At 40.2% G+C, this 23,617-nt stretch overlaps 1 protein-coding gene across 1 annotated transcript in view; it reads right to left on the bottom strand.

Moving 5' to 3' along the window:
- Positions 1-17,145, bottom strand: part of LOC107376783 (zinc finger protein 420) — a 32,099-nt gene extending 14,954 nt beyond the window's left edge. Inside the window, exons 1-2 of the mRNA XM_070542349.1 lie at positions 16,866-17,145; positions 13,793-14,155 (exon numbers count right to left, since the gene is read on the bottom strand). Coding sequence (XP_070398450.1) covers positions 13,793-14,155; positions 16,866-17,037 — 535 coding nt within the window. The 5' untranslated portion in view covers positions 17,038-17,145. The remainder of the gene's footprint in view (positions 1-13,792; positions 14,156-16,865) is intronic.
- Between the last annotated feature and the right edge of the window lie 6,472 nt (positions 17,146-23,617).

Raw genomic sequence — 23,617 nt, 5'->3', positions numbered from 1 at the left:
GAATCCATCTCAAGTGCTCTCTATCTTGTTTTACATGTATTCAAGGAGATAAGATCAGTTAATTTTCAGTTTTGATGCAACCTGTTCCATGATGAAGGAACAGAGTGAACGAAAAGCTCTTTTGCCCAGTTCGGTGTGGGCTAACGAAAAACATAGTAACAATCGTTCCTTTCAACGCAGACTAGATGAAGTTACAGATGTAGGTGGGTAGTAATCCAAGCACAGCCTTGTAAATGAAAGTGTACCAATGTCCCAACTTCCTGGTGGAAAAAGGCAATCCCAGTCGAGAATACAATTCACACTGAATGGTCAATAGTCTACAATTACTAATAAACCTCAGCGAGGCATGATAAACCACATCAATATTACCAAGACACTGTGCTGAGGCATTCATATACAAAAGCTCTCCATAATCCAGAACAGACAAAAATGTTGCAGCGACTAGCCGTTTTTTCACCTCAAAAGAAAACCACTATTTATTTTGAAAAAAGAAGCCCAGTCTGAGTTTGTTCGCTAGATTATCTATATGGTGCTTGAAGGAGAGGGAGACACCAAAGTATCTATATGTGTGGACCACATCTATATTTCCCTTAAGAGTGCTCATTGAGAGCATACTTGGATGTCTTTTCTTAGTTGGAAAACAAAATAAGTTTAGTCTCATTAGCATTGACGACCAATTTTAATTGCATAACTATTTGTTGAACCTCATTAAAAGCTTTCTGTAAGGATTCAACAGATTTAGTAGGGGATGTTCCAAAATAGTAAATGATTGTGTCATCAGCGTTAAAAAGCCACATTAGCATCTGACGCATTTTGTTCTATTTATTAAATATACAGTATGTCACAAAAGTGAGTACACTCCTTGCATTTTTGTGAATATTTTACTGTATATTTTCATGGGACAACTCTGAAAATATGACACTTTGACACAATGTAAAGTAGTCGGTCTACAGCTGGTATAATGTGCAAATCTGCTGTCCCCTCAATAACTCAAAACACAGCCATAAATGTCTAAACCACTGGCAACATAAGTGAATACACACTTGTAAAAATGTCCACATTGTGCCCAAAGCATCAATATTTTGTGCGGCCACCATTATTTTCCAGCACTGCCTTAACTTTCTTGGGCATGGAGTTCACTAGAGCTTCACAGGTTTCCACTGGGATCCTCTTCCACTCCTCCATGATGACATTACGGAGCTGGTAGATGTTATGGGCCATTCCCATCTGTACCGGGTCGGCCCGGGCCGGGTAGCCCCAGTCGGCCCCAGCCTGGCCCAGTTGATTCCACACATCCTTGCCTTAAGCCCATGTGGGCTGATTCTACCCACCAATCAGAGGCTTGCTCTAATGGAAGGTGTGAATTTGCTGTCAGCAGTGGGTGTGTTGGCCCTGGTCGGCCTGAAGCAGACCCCCTCGAGAAGAGGGCTGAGAATGAGCCTTGGTTGGCCCGGAAAAATACCAGGCCACCCAGATATGTAAACAACCTACGCTACCCGGCCCGACCCGGTACAGATGGGAATGGCCCATAAGACACCTTGCGCTCTTTCACCCTCCACTCGAGGATGCCCTACAGATGCTCAGTAGCATTTAGGTCTGGAGATATACTTAGCCAGTCCAGAACCTTTACTCAGTTTCTTTAGCAAGGCAGCGGTTGTCTTGGAGGTGTGTTTGGGGTCGTTATCATGTTGGAATACTGCGCTGCGGCCTAGTTTCTGAAGGGAGGGGATTATCCTCTGCTTCAGTATGTCACAGTAAATGATGGGATTTATGGTTCCCTCAATGAACTATAGCTCCCCAGTGCCAGCAAAACTCATGCAGCCCCCAACCACGACACTCCCACCGGCATGCTTGATTGTAGGCAAGACACGTGTCTTTGTACACCTCACCTGGTTGCTGCCACACATGCTTGACACTATCTGAGCCAAAAAAGTAATCTTTGTCTCATCAGACTACAGGACATGGGTCCAATAATCCATGTCCTGTGGTCTGCTTGTCTTCAGCAAACTGTTTGCAGGTTTTCTTGTGCATCTTCTTAAGAAGAGGCTTCCTTCTGGGACAACAGCCATGCCAAGTTGATGGTTGAATGTTTACTTAGGTTTTACAAGTTATCAAATTAATAATAAAAACCATCTTGATGCCAGGTGAGAGGTTACCATTACCCTTGTGATGGGAGTTCTCGTTCTAGCTGACAAGGAAGTTGAGTCGGCCAGGCTGCCGAGAGGAGCTGACTTCTGGAATGTCAGGTTGTAGCTTCCTTTGAATTTGCATGACTGGCCAGTGAGATACATCCCGGGTCTGCTGGTGAGACATTTCACGTCTGAGGAGTTGTTTCTCTAATGGAGTTTTGCAGTTTTGTAAAGAAAATGATGGTTCCTTATGCTACAGACCCAGTTGGCCTGACTGGACAGCATGCTGAATACTACTGAATTGAGGAAGTGATACCTGTTTTACAAAATTGGTTATTTACAAATGTAGACAAACCAGAATCTAGAACGTGTAATAGTAGGCGTTATCAAAATCCCTCAGACACCACTCCTTCAAGCACAAACAGTCGCAGCCAAAAGTTTTGAGGACACAAATATGGGAAATTGGAAAAGTTGCTGCTTAAGCTCTTATAATAACAATTTGCATATACTCCAGAATGTTATGAAGAGTGATCAGATGAATTGCATAGTCCTTCTTTGCCATGGAAAGTAACTGAACCCCCCAAAAAACCTTTCCACTGCATTTTATTGCTGTCATTAAAGGACCTGCAGAGATCAATTCAGTAATCGTTAACTCACGTGAGAATGTTGATGAGCACAAGGCTGGAGATCATTCTGTCAGGCTGATTGGGTTAGAATGGTAGATCTGATATGTTAAAAGGAGGGTGACGCTTGAAATCATTGTTCTTCCATTGTTAACCATGGTGACCTGCAAAGAAACGCGTGCAGCCTTCATTGCATTGCATAAAAATTGCTTCACAGGCAAGGATATTGTGGCTACTAAGACTGCACCTAAATCAGCAATTTATAGGATCATCAAGAACTTCAAAGAAAGAGGTTCAATTGTTGTTAAGAAGGCTTCAGAGCATCCAATAAAGTCCAGCAAGTGTGAGGATTGTCTCCCAACGAAGATTCAGCTGCAGGATCGGAGTGCCATCGGTGCAAAGCTTGCTCAGTTATGGCAGCAGGCAGGTGTGAGTGCATCTGCACGCACAGTAAGGCAAAGATGCTTGGAAGATGGCCTGGTGTCAAGAAGGGGCCTGCAGTCAAGAAGGGCATCAAAGAAGTCACTTCTCTCCAAAAAAAAAAAAAAAACCACCAGGGAGAGATTGATCTTCTGAAAAAAGTATGGCGAATGGACTGCTGAGGAATGGGGCAAAGACGTATTCTCCGATGAAGCCCCTTTCCAATCGTTTGAGGCATCTGGAAAAAGGCTTGTCCGGAGAACAAAAGGTGAGCGCTACCATCAGTCCTGTGTCATGCCAACTGTAAAGCATCCTGAGACCATTCATGTGTGGGGGTTGCTTCTCATCCAAGGGTTCACTCACAATTTTGCCCAAAAGCACAGCCATGAATAAAGACGTAGTAGACTGTTGCCCCGTAGACTGTTGCTGCCTGCTGGAGATGCTGTATCTAGAATGGGACCCCATTCACCCCCAGTGCATTTATTTCTACTGAGGAATATGCTTACCCAACTAAAAAAACACATTTTATTATGCTTTCTCACAAAATCAGAGATATGATTTGGCATAATAGGTCAAATAAAAGTATACTTTAATTTTTTTTAATGTTACTATAAAATCTTAACAGGTAGCCTAGAACAGTGTTTCCCAACCCTGATCCTTAGAGTACAATGTCCTGCATGTTTTCCATGTTGCCCTTTTAAACCAGTCAGTGCAGTTAAATGCACACTGACCAACATCTACGTTGATCCAGGTTGATTTTATTGTAATAGGCTGGGAGTCTTTTCCTAGTTTACTGACCCGGATGGCGACTACTGCGCATGTGCATGAATTACAGTTTAGAGCTAAAGGAGAAGACAAAGTTACAGGGGAGATTACAGTGGAGATGATGCAGCATATGAAGCAATTCATTTAAAGACTGATGAGTACATTAGGGTTTTTAGTTTTGTTTTAAACACTAGGGTTGGGGCACATCTGAGATCATGGAGAAGCTGATTCCATATGTGAGCAGCATAGTAACTAAATGCATCTCCATCTTATTTGGTTCTGATCCGTGGTTCTACCAGCTGATTGTTTCCAAGGGATCTCAGAGCCCTATTGGGTGTATATATAGAAATGAGATCGGACATGTATCTTGGTCCCATGCCATTGAGTGATTTATAAACTAGTAGGAGCACTTAGAAATATGTTCTGTAGTTTACAGGTAACCAGTGTCCAAGAATTGAGCCTTGGGGGACCCCACATGTCATGGTGATCCGCTTTGATTGGTAATTCCTAATAGAGACAACATAGTCCCTGTCTTTGAGATAGGATTGGAACCAGCCAAGCACTGTGCCTGATAGTCCCACCCAGTTAGTGAGTCTGTCCAGAAGGATGTTATGGTCCACAGTATTGAAAGCTGTACTGAGGTCAAGCATCATCAGGGCAGATGCTTTACCTGAATCAGTGTTGAGACGAATGTCGTTTAATACCTTGATCAGTTCAGTCTCTGTGCTGTGGTGCTGTCTAAAGCCTGACTGAAGACCATCCATAATGTTATTTGACTCTAAATAATTGTTTGGATCATTACTGCCTTTTCAATGATTTTTCCAATCAGAGGGAGATTAGAGATCGGTTGGTAGTTGTTCAACACTGAGGCACCTAATTTCCTCTTCTTTAGAAGGGGTTTCACTGCAGCAGTTTTCAGTTATTTAGGAAAAAGACCTGACATTAAAGAGCAGTTAACAATTTCCAGTGCCTCAGCTTTTAGGCAACTAAAAACATTTTTAAAGAAGTTTGTAGGCAGGCTGTCCAGACAACAGGTAGAATAATTTGATGTCTTTACTATGTAATTCAGTGTTTTAGTACTAATCAGGGTGAAAGTTGGCATTCTGGCCAAGAATAAAACACTCCAAAGCTGTGCTCTCTTATTCACTTCATCTTTGAGTACATTTATTTGATCATGTGACGAGCTCACATCTTGTTCTGTGGCTTTCCAGTAAACATAGTTTGATAGCGCCGCTCTTGCTTCCTTTAGTGGCACAAAATATATTACACCCAAGTACAGTAGAAGGACATTAAGCAGTTACTCAGGCAAAACTACCTTAGTTAAGATTAAAGGTGGGACTCAAAAACGGGCTTTTATTGAGCACCAGTTGCTACTGTTGAAATTCCAAGGAATCATTTGCCATTTTTGCAAAATCTGTTGTTTTTATTTTTTTATTTTAAATGTTTTCTTTTCTGAGCCCTGGGCAGCAGATAATGTCTCACTGGGAACTAGGGCTGGGCAATAAATCGAAATTTTATAATTTTCCCATGTCAATAAATTTGATAATTAAAAAAAAGGTAAACTTGTGTGTAGGTTGGCTATGTTCATGTCCCTTTAAGAAGCTGTACCACCTTGAGTCACGTAAAAATGTGACTCAACATGATACGTGTGACAGCTCCATCTAGATGACAAATTTTGTTTCTGCGCATACCTATAGTTATCGTCCATTTATCGTTATCGAGGTGAAATCCTAAATAAATCATGATATTGATTTTAGGCCACATCACACAGCCATACTGGGAACTCTGATCTAACAGCTAGCGTAAACAAACCCCAATGGTTTTCCTGCATTAGCATTATAGCAGAGAACAATGTTTTATCAGTCAGATGTTGCTTCTAAAACTTCTGCTAGTCGGTCAGATTCATGCAGCGAGGACCCTCAGCCTGTTTGACTTGGATGAGCTGCAAGTTGGTTAGCTAATGAGGTGAACACATACAAGGAAGCATTCAAGACTCAGACAACATGCAAATTGATATGGAAGCTGATGGCAAAACCGATGTGGAAATAGAGTGAATGTCTCCAAAACGATAGTCTGTACCATTGATTTACTTTTATTATGTACATGTTTTATTTCTGTGCTGGTAGATAAGTTCACATACCAGGTAGCTCAGTTAGCTGCATCAGGCTGCTGTGCAGTATAATTCAATAATATACAGAAAACAATGCACAGCCAATGCTGCATGTACATAGAAATATAACTCCAGAAAAATATTAATAGCTTACCAGAATAACTTCTCTTCTTGATTGGAGTAATCCTACAGCCACTCACTGAGTCGGCTGTTATTGTAGTAATCCAGAATGAAGCGCGGTCTGAGCTGACACTTGGAAATATGCGATCAAGTCAGCCGACTCTGGAGCTCTGCCAGTGCAAGGTGGATAAATTGTCAAAATATGTGGATCATGTTTTAGATCCAACCTTTGAGCTTGTGGATTTCACCAATGAATTCTTCTTTCCTTACTGGAGCCAACAGGTTTAGCTGTCCTGCTCCAATAATGCTCCCAACTCAATACAATCCTGCTTATGAACAGTTCCCACGACTTAAATGTTGCTACATTAGTCAGAAATTCGTGTAGGAGTCTGACATTTGACTCAAACTTTTTGCTGCGGCTGAAAACACAATTTTCCATAGCCAATAGAATCATGTGGTGTTGAGTTTCATGGTGTACAAATAGAAAAAAAAAGACCATGACGTTCATGATGTTCTCCGTTTGATCGCGGCTGGCTTTGTGAGTTTTCATGTTACAGAAATGAGACTTATATTGTTTGAAAGAAGAGAATCTTGGCTTTATTTTGAGTGGCTAGCTTTTTGGATAGGATCGTATTTTATTGTCGCCATTGTTTGTTTTCCCCAGGCTTTGCTTGATATGTGAAGTTAGTACCGGTACCAGGTCCGTGGGGTTTAAGAGTGTTATGGTACTACCTGGAAGAAGATTTTGGGTTGATTTTGTAAGTTGATTCTAGGAATAATGGATTTGTATGATCTCTGTAGCCCGAGTTATGAATTATCCTTAGAGTCCGTTTTTGTAACACAAATAATGATGACAATGAGCATTTATAAGTATTGCTCCATACATCAACATCATAATTTAAATATGTAGAAACCAATGCATTGTATAATATGTGAAGGGATTTTTTTGGTCAAAAATGTGTTTGACTTTATTTAGTATTCAGATGCTTCATGAGATTTTATCATTTTAATGTTTTATGTGAGATTTCTAGCTTATTCTGCTATAGGGTTGTCACGGTAACCGGTATAGCGGTAAACCCCGGTAAAAAAGTTGACAATAAAAATAACCGTCCAGTTTTTAAAAAACTATATTATCTCGGTGGGTTTACCGTGGCCGCGGTTTCGGCGCGATGACCCTTACCAGCCACCGTCGCTTCAGCTGAAGTTCCCGCTGCGCGCACACGCACTTTTTAATTTGCAACGGCACCAAAACTTTGAAGCTGAAATAATGGCCGAAGGAGGCGACGGCAGCGCCCAGGACATCCATCAGCCCTCAAAGAAGACTAAATCGGAAGTATGGGCATATTTGGGATTTCTGAAAAATGCTGAGGGACAGTTAATAGAAGACGGCTATCCCGTTTGCAGAAAGTGCAGGAAACAAGTGTCTGCAGAAGGCAGCAACACTTCAAATCTAATGGCACATCTGCGTGACGATCACCCACGTCTCTACAGCCAGTGCAAGGTAAGTTAACATTAGCATTTTAGCTGAAATGCATGACGTGAGGACTTTTGGCTGAGGGAGAATGCAACGAGTCACTATAGACTGCAGCCGCAGCGTCCTCTGCCAGCATTTAAACCGTGTCACGGACACCCTGTTGCTGGATGAAGCATCTTATTTGTTGATGATGAAGAGAAATATACAATTAGTTCCTTGTCATGGATTTGTTTACTTATTCAATGCCATTTATACTTGAACATTTGGATTTGATTACATAGTGTAGTAGTTATTTTAGTAATTTGTTTAAAGTGGATATTTATTTTAAATACATATTTTTTAAGGTTGACTTGTACAGTGCTGAAGTCAAGTGTGGACTGGAGTTTTAGATTTTCATTTTGATAATGAAGAAAACAAGTATATGAGAAAACAAGTGGTGTTTCTTTGATTTGTTTACATATTGTTTATGTTTTGAATGTTTGGATTTGTATAATTTAAACCTGCACTGACTACTGTAACATGTTCCAGAAAAATAAGCTATTTGTTCCTTTACTTGTGAAAAGTTGCACTTTTGCTAAGGCTTTGTGTTATTTTAGGTTTAATAAACACTGTTAAACCTTTTCAGAACTATTTCAGTTTGTGTAGAACAGGACTATCAATGCTTTCTGAACATATGCAACACCGTTTAAAAAATGCCGCGATGATACCGAAAACCGTGATAATTTTGGTCACAATAACCGTGAGGTTAAATTTTCATACCGTGACAACCCTATTCTGCTATCAATTATTACATCGAGAAATTTAATCTAATTGGCTCTTTCAATGTCCACACCATCTATTTATATTTTCATTTGTAGGTTCAAGGTGCTTGTTAGGTATTTTTATTAAATGTTCATGTTGGTTGGTCTGTGAATCTTTCTTTCTGTGAGATTGACGAGCTCCTGTGAAATTTGTAATGCCTGAGGCCAGAGAGTCTCTGGAATGTGGTAACCATGGTAACCCTAGGAGATGGGTGTACCTGTATGTAACTTGAGAAGGCCCCGCCTTCTCCCTCCATCCTTTGTTGAATAAAGCCACTGGAAACTCTGAAGAAGGGGGAGTCGCATGGCATCTAGCTCTGGAGAGAGTTAGTGTCATTAGTGGTCTCCCCTCATTTGGCTAATTCAGTGTAAAATGTCTCCCTTTTGTCCTGTGTATTCATTTCAGGTTCCAGGGTTATGGAGAAGTAAAACTTACCCAACATTTAATTACCCAACATTTTGGTGGAGAATGCGGGCATGCAGAGCTGATGAGCTGAGGGCTTTGTCTGGAGCAGAGTGGGGGAGGTTTCCGATTGGCTCCATGGAAGGGTTTTCAGCGCCTAGCTCTCGCATGACGATTCGGGGTAATGGAAATTACGAAAAATCAATCTACTCTCTCTCTCTGTGTGTCATCCTTTAAGGTAATATGGGATAAATGAAAAATTACCTATCAGTGCTCTTGCCAAACAGCATATTGGTTTTAATCACGTATAAGGATAGTTTATTCAAGTCAAACCATTTATTTAATTTTTACTTTTAACTATACTATATACTTTTTTCATGGAAGACCTAGAACAAAAAGCCATAGCCACTGCCCCCCCAAACTGCAAAATGGAAATGCTACGTAGATGACATACTGGAAATCATACCAAAAGGACAAACAGAAACACTAACACAACACTTGAATAACATTGACGACACAGGCAACATAAAGTTCACTTATGAGACAGAAACAGACAGCAGTATAGCATTTATGGATATGAAAATAACCAGGCAGACAGATGGGATCCTAAACATAAACACAAATAGAAAACCAACACACACAGACCAATATTTATTATGGACATCAGAACACCCCACCATACACAAAATGTCAGTAATCAGAACATTATATCACCGAGCAAACATGGTAACAGAAGAAGGAGACCGCAAACAAGAGGACAAACACATACAACATGAATTAAAGACCTGCAGATACCCGGCATGAGCAATAAACGAAGGAAAACAGCAATCAACAACAGAAAAAAAGAACAACCAAAGCAAAGAAACAATTGCCCCCTCGGGGATGATTAAAGTTTTTTGATTGATTGATTGATTGATTGATTGATTGATTGATTGATTGATTGATTGAAAGAACCAGAAAGACAAGAACCCAAACCAGTGATAACCCTACCATACATCAAAGGCATAACAGAAAAAATAAGAGTAACAATGAAAAAACACAACATAAACACACCAACAAAACCATACGCAACAGTTAGAAACAGACTAGTATACCCAAAAGACAAAATATCAGCTGGACAAAAATGTGGAGTCATCTACGAAATCCCATGCAAAATATGCAATAAAACATACATAGGAGAAACCGGACGCCAACTCAACACACGAACAATAGAACATAGAAAGGAGTGTGAGAACGAAACAAGTCGAAAACACACAAGAGCAGCAAAACAAGGAGCAGAAAGCACAATAAAGAAGTCAGCAGTAACAGATCACTGCACAAGAGAAAACCATATAATGGACTGGGACAACACAAGGATCATAAACACAGAACAGAAATACAAAAGCTGGATAAAAGAAGCTATAGAGATACAGAGACGTGGATGTGGGACTATGAAAAGAGACGATGGGGCCTACACATTGGATCGTGCATGGGACTGCATCAGCGGAGAGGGGAGAGTGGGCAGCAGTCGGCAAATGAAACGTTAGCAAGGTAAAGAGAAACATTTCCTGTGTTTTAGAAAGAACCAAAAATGGAAATAGAAACTAGACACAGTAAGAACACGCCAAAGATACCACAATCTCGTTTCACTTGAAACATCATGAAATAGAATACTCTATTAACCAATGGAGGATTCCATAGAATATTCTAATACTAAAATATTCGATAGCTGCAGTCCTACATGGTAGTGTTGGAACTGACACCTTTGTTATTTTCTAACATTGAGTGTATACGGTAATACCGTAATACCACCCAAGCCTAATCAGACCATGATCTCCGGGTTTCGCCGGAGTGGTTCGCAGCCAAATGTGAAGCAGCTGGGATGACAATCAGCTCCTCTAAATCCAAGAGCATGGTCTTGAGTCAGAAAAAGGTAGAATGTCTTCTCCAGTTTAGGGATGAGGTCCTGCCCCAAGTGGAGGAGTCATGGTGAAGAAAGAGTGGTTGACCTACGTTCCAACCCTCACTTATGGTTACGAGCTTTGGGTAGTGACCGAAAGGAGATTGCGGATATAAGCAACAGAATGAGTTTTCTCCGCAGGGTGGCTGGACTCTCCCTTAGAGATGGGGTGAGAAGCTCGGTCATTCAGGAGGGGCTCAAAGTAGATCTGCGCTGCTCCTCCACATCAAGTGGAGCCAGTTGAGGTGGCTTGGGCATCTGGTTAGAATGCCTCCCTGGTGAGGTTTTCCAGGCACGTCCAACCAGGAGGCCTAAGGGAAAGCCCAGGACACGTTGGAGGGACTATGTCTAAAGGAACGTAACCTAAGGGAACACCTTAGGATTCGGAGGAGCTGGCCCAAGTGGCTGGGGAGAGGGAAGTCTGGGTCTCCCTGCTCAAGCCTAGTTCATGCTTCTGTGTTTGCGTTGGTACGGAGACAAGCAACGCCATTATCCGTCCTTGTGATCCTGTTGGAGAGCCCTTAAGGACCGACGGGGATGAGCTCACATTTCAAAACATCCGTTAAACGAGACAGAGAACGCAAGCCTGCGATCAGGGCGGCACTTTTGTCAACAGCACCATCATTGCGCCCTCAAAAACAAAGATATCTAGCGATAGACACAGGGCAGATTGAAGAATACCTCACGGAAAAACTAAAAAAATATGAATGTTTATTCACCCGAGACTGAAGAAATAAAAAGATAGATAGCAAGCGTTTTATTTTGGGGCAGCAGTAGCTCAGGTGGTAGAGCGGGTTGCCTCATGATCAGAGGGTCATGGGTTCGATTCCAGCTCCCGCCAGGGGTATCCTGCTGTTGTGTCCTTGGGCAAGACACTTCACCCAACTTGCCTGTGTTAGTGGTGGTCAGAGGGGCCGACGGCACCAAATGGCAGCCTCGCCTCTGTCAGACCTCCCCAGGGCGGCTGTGGCTACAAGTAGCTTACCATCACTAGAAGTGTGTGAATGTGAGAGTGCGTGAAAGCGTCTTTGGGAGTCTTGAAAAGCGCTATATAAGTTCAGTGCATTATTATTATTATTATTTGTGGACGGAAAAAGTGGTTTTAGACGTGACAAACGCATGAAGAAGTGGAGGAGAATGAAGGACAAATTTGTTAAAAAGTATCTGAAATACATTAACACAATTAAATGCAAGATCTTGGACTGGATACATGACAGGATACCCCAGAACAGCGCTACGCCCTCTGTTGTCCTGGCGGGGAATTGCTCTGCAACACTCCCCAGGAGACGGAAAAGTCTGAAGGCAAATAGGCCTGGATAAGCGGAAGAGAATGGATGGAACAACATATGTGTGATTCAGTGCATAAAGCAAAGCGGATTAGAAAATAGCTTTTACAGCCCCGTTCAGGGACCCATGAGCCGACTGACTTGGGCTCCGTATAGGCCCCTTACTTGTTTGTAAAAGTGGATGTGCCAGCGAGCAGAAACAAGATCCGGGTTCCTCTGGTTTCAATTGTTATTTGCAGTTATCTTGCGGTTGCATTGCTGTCAGTGAAATCTAAAAGTTTAACCCCTAGCAATTAAACTACTTACACTGTGAATAGACAGTCAATAGAAAACCTTAACGGTGAGTGGATCAGTGATGAGAAAAAATGGTCCAAACTTCAGTGGCTGAAAATCGACACACCAAGCTTCGATTCCCTGGAGAGCCTGTAATCCTACAAATCCCTAGCCTAGTGAACTAGACCAAATTCTTGCTTTGCAAAGTTTGGTCTACACACGCTCCATTGGAACCTCCGCAGCTCCTACCAGGACTCTGGCTAGCCAATCACGGCTCTCTAGAGGGGTTTCAAACACATAAAGAGCTGTGATTGGTCCATAATGGTGGGCCAATCATAGTGCTCTATCTGCTTAGTGAACAAATCACAGAGCTTTATCTGCTTTGTGGGCCAATCAGGGCACTCTATATGCCTGGTGGGTGGGATGATGCAACAGAGTGAAACAAGAGTATGTCACATTCATTGTCCAGTGGAATGCGGAGATCATTTGAAAGAAAACGGTAGAACCCGCCCCACAACCGAGAGCCGTCAATGGAGCGTTGCCAGGCTAAATAATACATTTATTTAGTCTGGCTTGCCAGGCTAACAAATCCCAGGATGCCTAAAGATATGCAACAGACAACCATGTTCAGGACATACTATTGCACAGTTTTAATATTGAAAACTTTGTGGACCTGAAGACTGAGGTGCTGCCCAGTCAAAGACAAGGGAAGAAGACTGAACGACTGGGTCAGTGTAAACAAGTAAAAAAAAACTGTTCTGATCGCAAAATGCACCTGCATGGCTGGGTATGTAGTTTCTAAAAAAATATTATGTTATAAAATTACCATTAGTGTGACTTCCATTGCCATATTAACTTGTGTTGTCCCTGTTTAGTTAATGTTGTTTTTGCAAACATTAACCACAGGTTAGCTAGTAGGCCTAGCTTGTAGCATTCATTTCTACAGGTTTAGAAACAAAAAGAGAACCATGGTACATTAACTTAGGTTTGTGTGAATACTTATTCTCATCATTTATAAACATATGGGGTTCAATAATTGAGTTAATAAATCCTACGGTGCTGATTAGCTTGTTGTTAGCCCAGGCCTAAATGATACGAAGTGATTAGAATGATGCGCAAATCTGCAACAATCACTTCTTCTGATAGCTTGCAACCAAAGACATCTTGTGTTTACCTTGAAATGGGTGTGAGTCGATGGAATTCTGTCGAACTTGGTTGTTTTGTTGTTTTTATTAAAGTGATTTGTACAACCAACAGCACAACAAGACATGATTGTGGCTCTTTCTGCATCCGACATGTGCACTAGCAGGAGGTGACGTGGACCGATAAGGGGTCTATAATCTAATCTAATCTAATATAATATAATATAATATAATAAGTCTATAATAAGTGTCATTAAGTTCATTAATGTGATGTCACAGGAAGAAAAATTAGCATAGATACCCCTCACCTGTTGACCTTGGAGGAACAGCAGCTCTGATCTCAGCCTCAGGAAACAGTGAATAAAGGAGCTGGTGTCTGTCTGGTTCTGGTTCATCGTGGTCTCTTTCCTCATCAGCAGGAGTCACAAGGGAGGTAGCCGTCTCCCGCGTCAGTGCAAACTGCTTTTCATCCTGACTGATGCAGAGCTCCTCTTGTTCTAGAATCTGTAAAGGTGCCATCTCATCTTGCTCCACTTTTATCTGTGGAGGTTCTGGTCCCTCCTGTAAAGGTTCTGGTTGATCCCGGTCCAAACTGGAGGTCCTCTCCTGGTTCCAGAGCTGCTGGTCAGTCAGAACCTCATCATCTCTCCTGACATAATACAGTGGGAGTTCTGGACAGACAAACAGACCAGACTAAGTGACAATAACAAAGCACACTTCATTGATTGGTTATTGATGAACCAGGGAGTGTTTCGCTGTTTGGCGCAGCTCCATGCCTGAGCATATGTAGGGGAAACAATGAGACTCTTGAAACGAGTTACTTGAAACTGTAAGAAATATGTAAAATTCACATTTCACACTTTGAATCAAGAAAACTCTATATAATTGTTTCCATCACAATAATGATTGGAAAATACCCAAATGAACACTGACAGCAGTTAGAAAAAAAAAGCACAATTTCTTTCTCTTCTGGCACTCGAGGAGTACAGACGCTTCCCTCCATCACTCCCTTATCTTTTTTTCCCAAGGCTCTTTGTCCTGTCTGCCCACAGAGCGCTTCTCTGCATTTCTTCTGAAAAACAATTTTTTACTAACCATGGATTTGACAAACTGGTCATTCAATGAGACTGATAAGATTTTTTCAACAATAAGAACGGAGCAGGGGGCTCCTATATTTTGGATTCCTGGAAGGAGTGGAAGATCATATGCCTCTCCCAGCTGTCCATTGAGGACATCAAAGATGTGTGGATATTTGGTCTGATAATCACTGGATTTCTCCTGATTGGAGTGGGAGGATATCTGGTTTTCTGGAAATTTGGGAGGACGGGAGCGATTGGAGGGCAACCTGCACCCACGGAAAGCACCGTCCGTGTGGAGACTCATTCTCCTGTTAAAAGGGAGTTTTCCTCTCCACTGTCGCTGCATGCTTGCCTAGAATGAGGACTGCTGTAATGCAATTTGCTGGGTTCCTTATATAGGAAACATTATTTCTGATTGGCTTAATGAACTGACCTGCATTGGAATGTTTATTATGTGAAGTGCCTTGAGACGACTCTTGTCGTGATTTGGCGCTATATAAATAAACTTGAATTGAATTGATATTAATGAGTTTTTTGGGTTCATTGAGAACATGGTTGTTGTTCAATAATAAAATTATTCCTCAAAATACAACTTGCCTAATAATTCTGCACTCCCTGTATAACGTATCCCTGTATACTCCGCGTCCTTTTTAGGATTTTATAATGTTAACACTTTCTTTCCCTCAAATCTGCTTCTTCTCTGCGATAGTACAGTTTGTTTTGCGGCTTATTTACACTTGTCAACCTTCCAACATGGCCACACACACCCCAGAATGCTATGCGTAATCATGTGTGATCACAAGCCCTATTGGGGAGAAAGAGGGAAAACACCCAAACAGTGGTCGGGCCAATCTGCGTCGGTCCGAGTTACTCCGAGTGGTGTTCCTGGAAAACCACCTATTGACCCTTTGCACGTGACATCACGCCACTCATGTAACCGCCCCCTTCGCCATGATGGACGGCAAGAAGACCGTTTACACCCGTAGAAACTCCAGTGAAGGTAGTCAAAACAAGCCAGTTTGTAGCCTTTTATTGCTTTTATTTAGTTGATTTGACAGTAAAATGGTTTTAGCTTGCTGCGTGGTTGGCTGCACTAACAGACAAGGACGTAAACTCAACTCATTTTTTCTTTTAATAACTTTGATGCATTGCAGACTGAGGACGGAGATGAACTGCAGCGATCAATCAAGCAGACTAGCAGGACTCAGATTTGCAGCAAACATGTTTTTACCGGGTAAGATTAACGTTCATTTATTTCACGAGGAAGACAGGGACAAGGGTAAATGTGTTTATACAAGTTATTGATAATCCTGATGGATGGGTATTTCACCACGGAGGCTGCGCTCCGCCCACTGTAGTGTAAAGCGAGATAATTTATTAACAATATTAAAGCTCAGATGTATGACTACGTGTGTTAAAATTAGGTTATTTATTTATATGAGCGTCAGCGTTCAGAGATCTTCTCATTCCGGTGTGAGAGCAGCAGATGAACCCGGTAACACCACCAGCAACAGAAGCTGGTAGAGATCATGACTTTTTAAAAATCAGCTTTGATGTAAAGTGAAACGCTGTTTATAACATAATTGTTATAAATCCAGCGGGGTGAATTTAGGCAAAGTCAGCAACATGTTTACATTGGTGAACAGCTGCAGAGAGAACGTAAGCTAACATTGGTAAACTAGTTAACATACTCTTTATGAGCTAGAAGCGCTACTTCTTCTGATAACTGAACTGGGCATGAACTAGTTGAAGGAATGCTGGAGGAGTTTTGTTTTTGTTTTGATCGCAAAACAGTTACAGGCTCTACTTTTCCCTTTGTTTAGTAATCGTGTCACTCACTGTTTACATGCTTTTGCAGTCCACCATGGTGGACCCACGTGATTAGATGACATCAGTGCAAAGGGTCAATAGGCACACCTGTACATTATTCATGCTGTCTAATCAGCCCCTTGATATGTCATACCTGTGAGGTGGATATGGGTTATCTTGGTAAAGGAAAAGTGCTCACAAGCACACATGTATGTATGTAGACAAATTATTATATGTTTGAGTTCAGCTGTGTATTGTTTATGTACAGTATATATATACGTGTGTGTGTGTGATTTACAAAAAAAACTTATTTTCAATTACATTTATCAGTCCCACTCATTTTTTTAGTATTTGGCCCACCCGAAAATGCATTTCTGGCTACGCTACTGCCTCAGTTGGGTCAAAAATCTTCAGAACAGCAGACGGACCCAAGCAGACTGTCCTGAGATTGTGTCCTCAGTAGAACCACACGAGTCCCGCTGCTGTTTCATACCTATTCTGTGTAAGTTGATCTGTGGTTTCCAGCTGATCTCCAGCAGTCTGCGCTGACGATCGATCTCTTCCTCGTAGCGGACGATGGTTTGTTCAAACTCGGAGAATATTTCTGCAGCAGCAGCAGTTAGCCGCTCTCTGATAAACTCTCTCAGAGACTGAGATGAAGACATTGTTGCTGCAGAGCCTCAGAGGTTCACCTCAGGCACCGAACAATAAGCTAACGCTGCTAACAGCTTTGGTTCGCGTAGGCCGTCAAAGGAAGGTCCCGCCTTTCTCGCTTCTGATTGGCTAGAGCCTAAGTCTCCTCCCTATCCGGTCGGCTCATGGGTCCCCGGAAAAACTAAAAAATAAGCTAAAATAGCTGTTTTCTAATCCGCTTTGCTTTACGCCCTGGGTCGCACATATATTGTACTGCAATTTAAATGAAAAGTAATGATGAGTGCTTTGACTACGCCAGTCACGTACTTTTTTTTTATTAGTTTAGTTTAGTTTATTTCAAACAAAGAAAACATACATTTTTTTTTTTTAAATACCACAAACAGAAAAAATACATATCATCCCTTCTTCTGTGTTTGAAAAGGAGTAGGCTGAAGTGGAAACTTATATGTCCCTACCCCTTTATACAAGTAATTTTTACTTGTTTACTAAATCTAACACAAAACCGACATTAAAACAAACAAAATGGTACAAGTCACCAAAAACCACCAAATTATATGGAAAAAAAACAACAAAAGAAAAAAAAAACATCTTTTTACAATTGATACAATTTACTTTTCCTTAGAATAAAGGACACTCACATAAATCATCTATTTTCTACTATATACTTGTTCAGAATATGTTTTTTATAATTCATTTTAAACACATTTATATTTGTACTTACTTTAATTTCTTCTTCTAAATTGTTCCATAATTTAACCCCAATTATTGTGATACACATCTGTTTTAATGTTGTTCTAAACTTATGTATCTTTAAGTTTAGTGTTCCTCTCAGGTTATATCCTCCTTCTCTCTCTGTGAACAGTTTCTGTATTTTATCAGGCATTAATTTATTTCTTACTTTATACATTATTTGTGCTGTTTTGTATTTAACCAAGTCCTGGAACTTCATTATCCGTGTTTTAATAAAAAGTTCATTTGTGTGATCCAAATATCCTGCATTTGTTATTAATCTGATAGCCCTTTTCTGCATTGTTGTTAATGTCTGTAAATGACCTTTGTACGTGTTTCCCCAGACCTCTACACAATAGCTCAAATATGGCAGTAGCATCGTATTGTATAACATATAAAGTGCTTTCTGATTAAAAATATACTTAGCTTTCCCCAATAAAGCAATGCCCCGTGCAAGCTTCCCCCTAACATATTTGATGTGTGGCTTCCAACAGATTCTGCTGTCTATGACCACCCCAAGAAATTTTATTTCATATACTCTCTCAATTTTTACATTATTAATTACTATATCTAATAGAAAAGATAACATACAAACAAAATGCACCTTGCATTACATATTCAGAGAATAATCATTCCTTACCTATTAAACACTTTCATGTATAGGAAAAAAAGAAAATCTAAAGATGGGGTCACATAATTAACAGATTATTAACTTACTAACTCGAAATCTTCTACAAAGGAAATAAAAAAAAATCTGCCTTTTTCTTTTTAACTAAAATCAAAGATTTTTCCAATAATTTTAAGTAGTTTTTCCAATAAGCTAGTGTTGGCTTGGTCTTAAAAAATCGACATTTATGTATAAAGTGTTTGCACGAAATTAATAACACATTAACACCATAATTAACTTTCTTTTCTTTCAAAAACACTCCTAACATTATCATATTTAAGGTAAATGGGGTAATTTGAATCCCACTGGAACAAAGCATGAAAATCTAACCAAATTGTTTGTATAAAATTTGCACAAAAAATAGATGGTCTAAGTCCTCCTCTTCTGTTTCACAAAATACACAATTACCAGCTTCTATATTGAATCTATCCCCAAGGAGTCTATTTGTTGGGTAAATTTTATTCAAAAATTTAAATTGGACTTCTTTCCCTTTAGGGGTGTTGTTTTAGCCTGGCAAGCCAGACTAAATAAATGTATTATTTAGTCTGGCAACGCTCCATTGACGGCTCTCGGTTGTGGGGCGGGTTCTACCGTTGTCTTTCAAATGATCTCTGCATTCCACTGGACAATGAATGTGACATTCTCTTGTTTCACTCTGTTGCATCATCCCACCCACCAGGCATATAGAGTGCTCTGATTGGCCCACAACGCAGATAAAGCTCTGTGATTTGTTCACTAAGCAGATAGAGCACTATGATTGGCCCACCATTACGGACCAATCACAGCTCTCTATGTGTTTGAAATCCCTCTAGAGAGTTGTGATTGGCTAGCCAGAGTCCTGGTAGGAGCTGCTGAGGTTCCAATGGAGCATGCCTAGACCATTCTTTGCAAAGCAAGAATTTGGTCTAGTTCACTAGGCTAGTGTTGTTTAGGGAAGATGATATAATCACTTCTTATTTTTTCTATTTCTTCCCTTTGGAAATCTTTTAATATGTAATTAAGTCTAAGTAAATTTGGATAATAAAGACTCCTTAATGAAGATCTTAGAAACTTATTATTGCATTTAACATCACAAAATCGAATATCATCTATATATAGTTGTCTTAACCTGGGGGAGATTTTGTTACAACCAGGTGTCTAGGGGGCCTGGGGTAACATGGAGGACGCGTGACACAAAGGAAAATTAACAAAGGTTTTATTTACTTTCTCTTAATTCAGAAAAGATGACTATTATTCTTTTAACCACCACGGATCTAAATCCACTTTTACCAAAACAGGTTCAAACAGTAAGAGCACAATATCGAAGTTCTAAGTGGGAGACAACAGACCAAGGGAAAGGCAGCTCTGCACTATTGTCCCCCATTGGTGAGGAGCTCCAGCTGGTCCTTTAAACAATTTGCGGCTGATGAAAACCCAGCTCAGCTGGTGCGGGGAGGAGCAAGGGTGAGCCAACATAGTCTGCAGGCAGGCTCCTCAGATGCAACATAAAAAAAATGAAATCACAACACAAAAAGGCTCCAGCCGTAACAGATGTCAGAATATATTATATCATTTACAACTATGTTTTTAAGTGACAGTGGAATGGATTTATAACCCGATTAAATTTATTTTTAGAACATTGGATATAAAATTTTGGGCAAAAATCTTGATGTTCTAGAACATGTCCTTCTTTATCTACAAAAAGGGGCAATTGCCCAAACACCTTTTGATAACCAATCTTGGATAAAGATTTTCTGTTCATTAGCATATATCTATTGTTCCAAATTGGGCTATTATGTGGAGTGAAATTATGTTTAAATAACATTTTCCAATAAAGAAGGACCTGCTTATGAAATACAGAGAGTTTAATAGGTAACCTAGTAATTTCAAAGTCACATTTTAGAAGAAAATCGATACCCCCCAGTGTGTTCAAGACCTTACTTGGTATAAAAAACCAGATGGAGTGTGGATTATTTAGGAAGGATTTTAACCATTTAAATTTCAAAACACCATTCATTACATCAAAGTCAATTGCGTTTCCACCTCCTTCAGTGTATGGTTTAACCAAATCATCTTTAGATATATAATGGCATTTATTTCTCCAAATAAAATTAAAGTTTAAGCTATTAATTGTTTTAATAACTTTATTTGATATTGATAAAGAATAAGCTGGATATATAAATCTAGATAAACTATCCATTTTGGTTAATAATATTCTTCCAAAAATTGTGATGTCTCTTTGTAACCAGTTATTTAAAATTGTCTTGCATTTGTCAACATTATCTGAAATATTTACTTTTTCTAAGACTTTGTGATCTTTTGAAATTGTGATGCCCAAATATTTTACCTGCTTCTTCACCTGTATATCGTACAAAAACTGTGACTGACATTCCTTTAACGCCAATTGTTCACATTTATTTAAATTTAATTTTAAGCCTGAAGCTTTTGAGAATGTAGTGATTATTTGTTTTACCAGGAGAATCGGATGTTCGTTTTTTAAGAAAAGAGTAGTGTCATCTGCAAGTTGACTAATTATTAAAGAATTATCCATAATCTCAACTCCGGCAACATTGCTGTTTTTAATTAGAATTACGAGCATCTCCACAACCATTATGAATAACAGCGGAGAGCTTCCAAACACTTGCCTAATTCCTCTTTTAATGCTAAAACTTTTACCAGTGCCATGGCCTAATGACACAGAGCTATTTATATCATTATAAAGTATATCTATTATCTTCCTTTATCCCCAAATCCAAATCGAGTTAGTGTTTCTAAAATAAAAGGATGTTCTACTGAATCGAAAGCTTTATAAAAGTCCAAGAAAAGAATAAAACTGTCATCACTAATTAGATCATTGTAGTCCAGTAAGTCTAAAACAAATCTGATATTATTATGAATGTTCCTGTCTTTGGTTTGACCAAAAAGATACATCACTATCAGATGAATGAGTCTCTTGTAGGAAAATAGTTTGATTTTTTACCTTTGCAGTACAAAAATAAGGTTTTTCTTTTAACAGATTCTCTTAAACCCCTAACATTTAAAGAACCAAAGCAAATGTTAACATTCAACATGAACTATAGACAGAATATCACTCACCACGTGAAAAAAGATGAGAAAGAAGATAAGTACTAAATGCTGAGCTCCTCAGACCGCAAGTTTCCACTATTTCAGTTTTTGTCATTTTTAGTTCTCCTGTGTTTCCTCAACTTTGCGTCCATCAATGAAGGCACGTAGACCACGAAAGTAGGCTCGTTTACCCGCACGTCTTGCCTTCTCCACCAGAGGCCATAGGCGCGGTCGATCTTGTATGTCCTCCTGCGGCAACATCTCTGCGAAGCTGATGCCTTCTTGTTTGCAGATTGAAGAATCCTTGGTGCGCCTCCACAGTTCTTCTTTGATTCACCTTTGTGTGAATAAAATAATGATGTTTCTGTTTCTGCCATCAACTCGTTTCCCTAAGCGATGAACCATATCAACGGCCTCTTCTAAGTTCAAGTCAGGGGCAATCTTCCCAAGCGTTTGCAAAACCTTCACTCTAATGTTTTCGTCGTTGTCTTTCTTCACCCCTTTTAGCTTTAAGCACCACCTCATTCGGTAGCGCTCTTGTTCTCTCACTCTTCTTTTTAAGTCTTCGTTTTCTTTAAGCAGCTGTTCGTTCGCATTTGCCAGTTTAACAACTTTCAGTTTGCAGTCAACTATCTCTGCGGCATTAAACTCCACAGCCTTAGCCAAGCTGGCAACCATAGCTACACTTTGTTTTGTTCCTTGATATCTTCCAGCTGTACTTCAAATTTCTTCTCAAGTTCATTTGTAGTCCTGGACTGATTTTCACACAAAACCTAAAATAGAGATTCCCCTGTTCGAAAATAAGCGCGTTCTTGGTGTCAAAATGTGTCTTTAAAATTCACGGACATCATATGTGAAATTCATGGCACAAAACTGGCGTTTTTAGCTCCATTCACTTGCATTCATATTTTCGTTCTTCCGGGGACCCATGGTCCGGAAGTAGATGGCTGTGACTTGGGCTATTTCATGGACCCTGCGTGACCGCTATTCCAATGGACAGTGACGATCGGTGGTCCTTTGGCAAGCCATTTAAAACATAGCAGTTGGAATGTGATCAAAGTCTTATTTTAACTCATCTTTTAAATTGTGAAAATCAGGTTATGTAAAGCACTCTCCACATACGTGTAGGCACGATTTAAAAAGCACATGCCTCCACCTCTGTCAGAATCAGGGATAACTAATATGTCTAACAGAACTAGAAGTTCAGGTTGCTTTAATGATATATAAAGAATACTCAAGTGATTAAATGCATCATCATGTTTCATTGATTTTTCAGAAGCAATAAATTGTCAAATTTCAACATTTTCACTTCTGTAGTCTACCTTATGAGGTGCATGTATCAATCAATATGCCATATACTGTTGGGGTTTGGTGCCGTTTTCTGCATGGTGCAGTATGTGGTTGCGATATTCAATTGATGATGAAACTAGGTAATATGGGCCAGGGAATCCATCCATCCATTTTCTGAACCCGCTTGTCCATGTAGGGTCACGGGGGGTTGGTGCTGATCTCCAGCGGTCAACGGGCAATCAGGCAGGGTACACCCTGGACAGAGAGCCAGTCCATCGCAGGGCAACACAGAGACACACAGGACAAACAATCATGCACACACACACTCCCACCTAAGGACAATTTAGACAGACCAATTAACTTAACAGTCATGTTTTTGGATTGTGGGAGGAAGCGGCCAGGGAACCGCCACTCTATAATAATTTGACACCAAGGCAAAAATATGGTGTAATGTGGCCACGGTCATGCAAAGAGTATTTGTCCACAGTCTGGTTCATCAGTAACTTTCTGCCCAAGACACAGGTTGTGTTGGCCTGACACCAGGAGGAGGCGATAATGAAAATCTCTTGTATCCTTATCAACTTCAAGGTTTCCTCACAAGACATCCCTACAGGAGACAAGACTTTTATCTAACTCCCATTTAATAAAAATATCGAATTCGCTGCGTCAGCTCTGAGGAAGTTTTGCAGTCGGCAAATGAAACTTGTCAGCAAGGTAAAAAAAAAAGGTTTTCTGTGTTTTAAAAAGAACCCAAAAATAAAGTTTCTAAAAAAGTTTGATGAGGGCCCAGAGAAATTTAGTTTAGTTATCATTGTTTTAGTCAAAGCTCCGGCAGACTGTTTCTGTGTGTGTGTGAGAGA

This window comes from Nothobranchius furzeri, chromosome 2 (assembly GCF_043380555.1).
Source record: "Nothobranchius furzeri strain GRZ-AD chromosome 2, NfurGRZ-RIMD1, whole genome shotgun sequence".
In the NCBI taxonomy this organism is placed as follows: Eukaryota; Metazoa; Chordata; class Actinopteri; order Cyprinodontiformes; family Nothobranchiidae; genus Nothobranchius; species Nothobranchius furzeri.
This window is presented reverse-complemented; position numbering and strand designations above follow the sequence as displayed.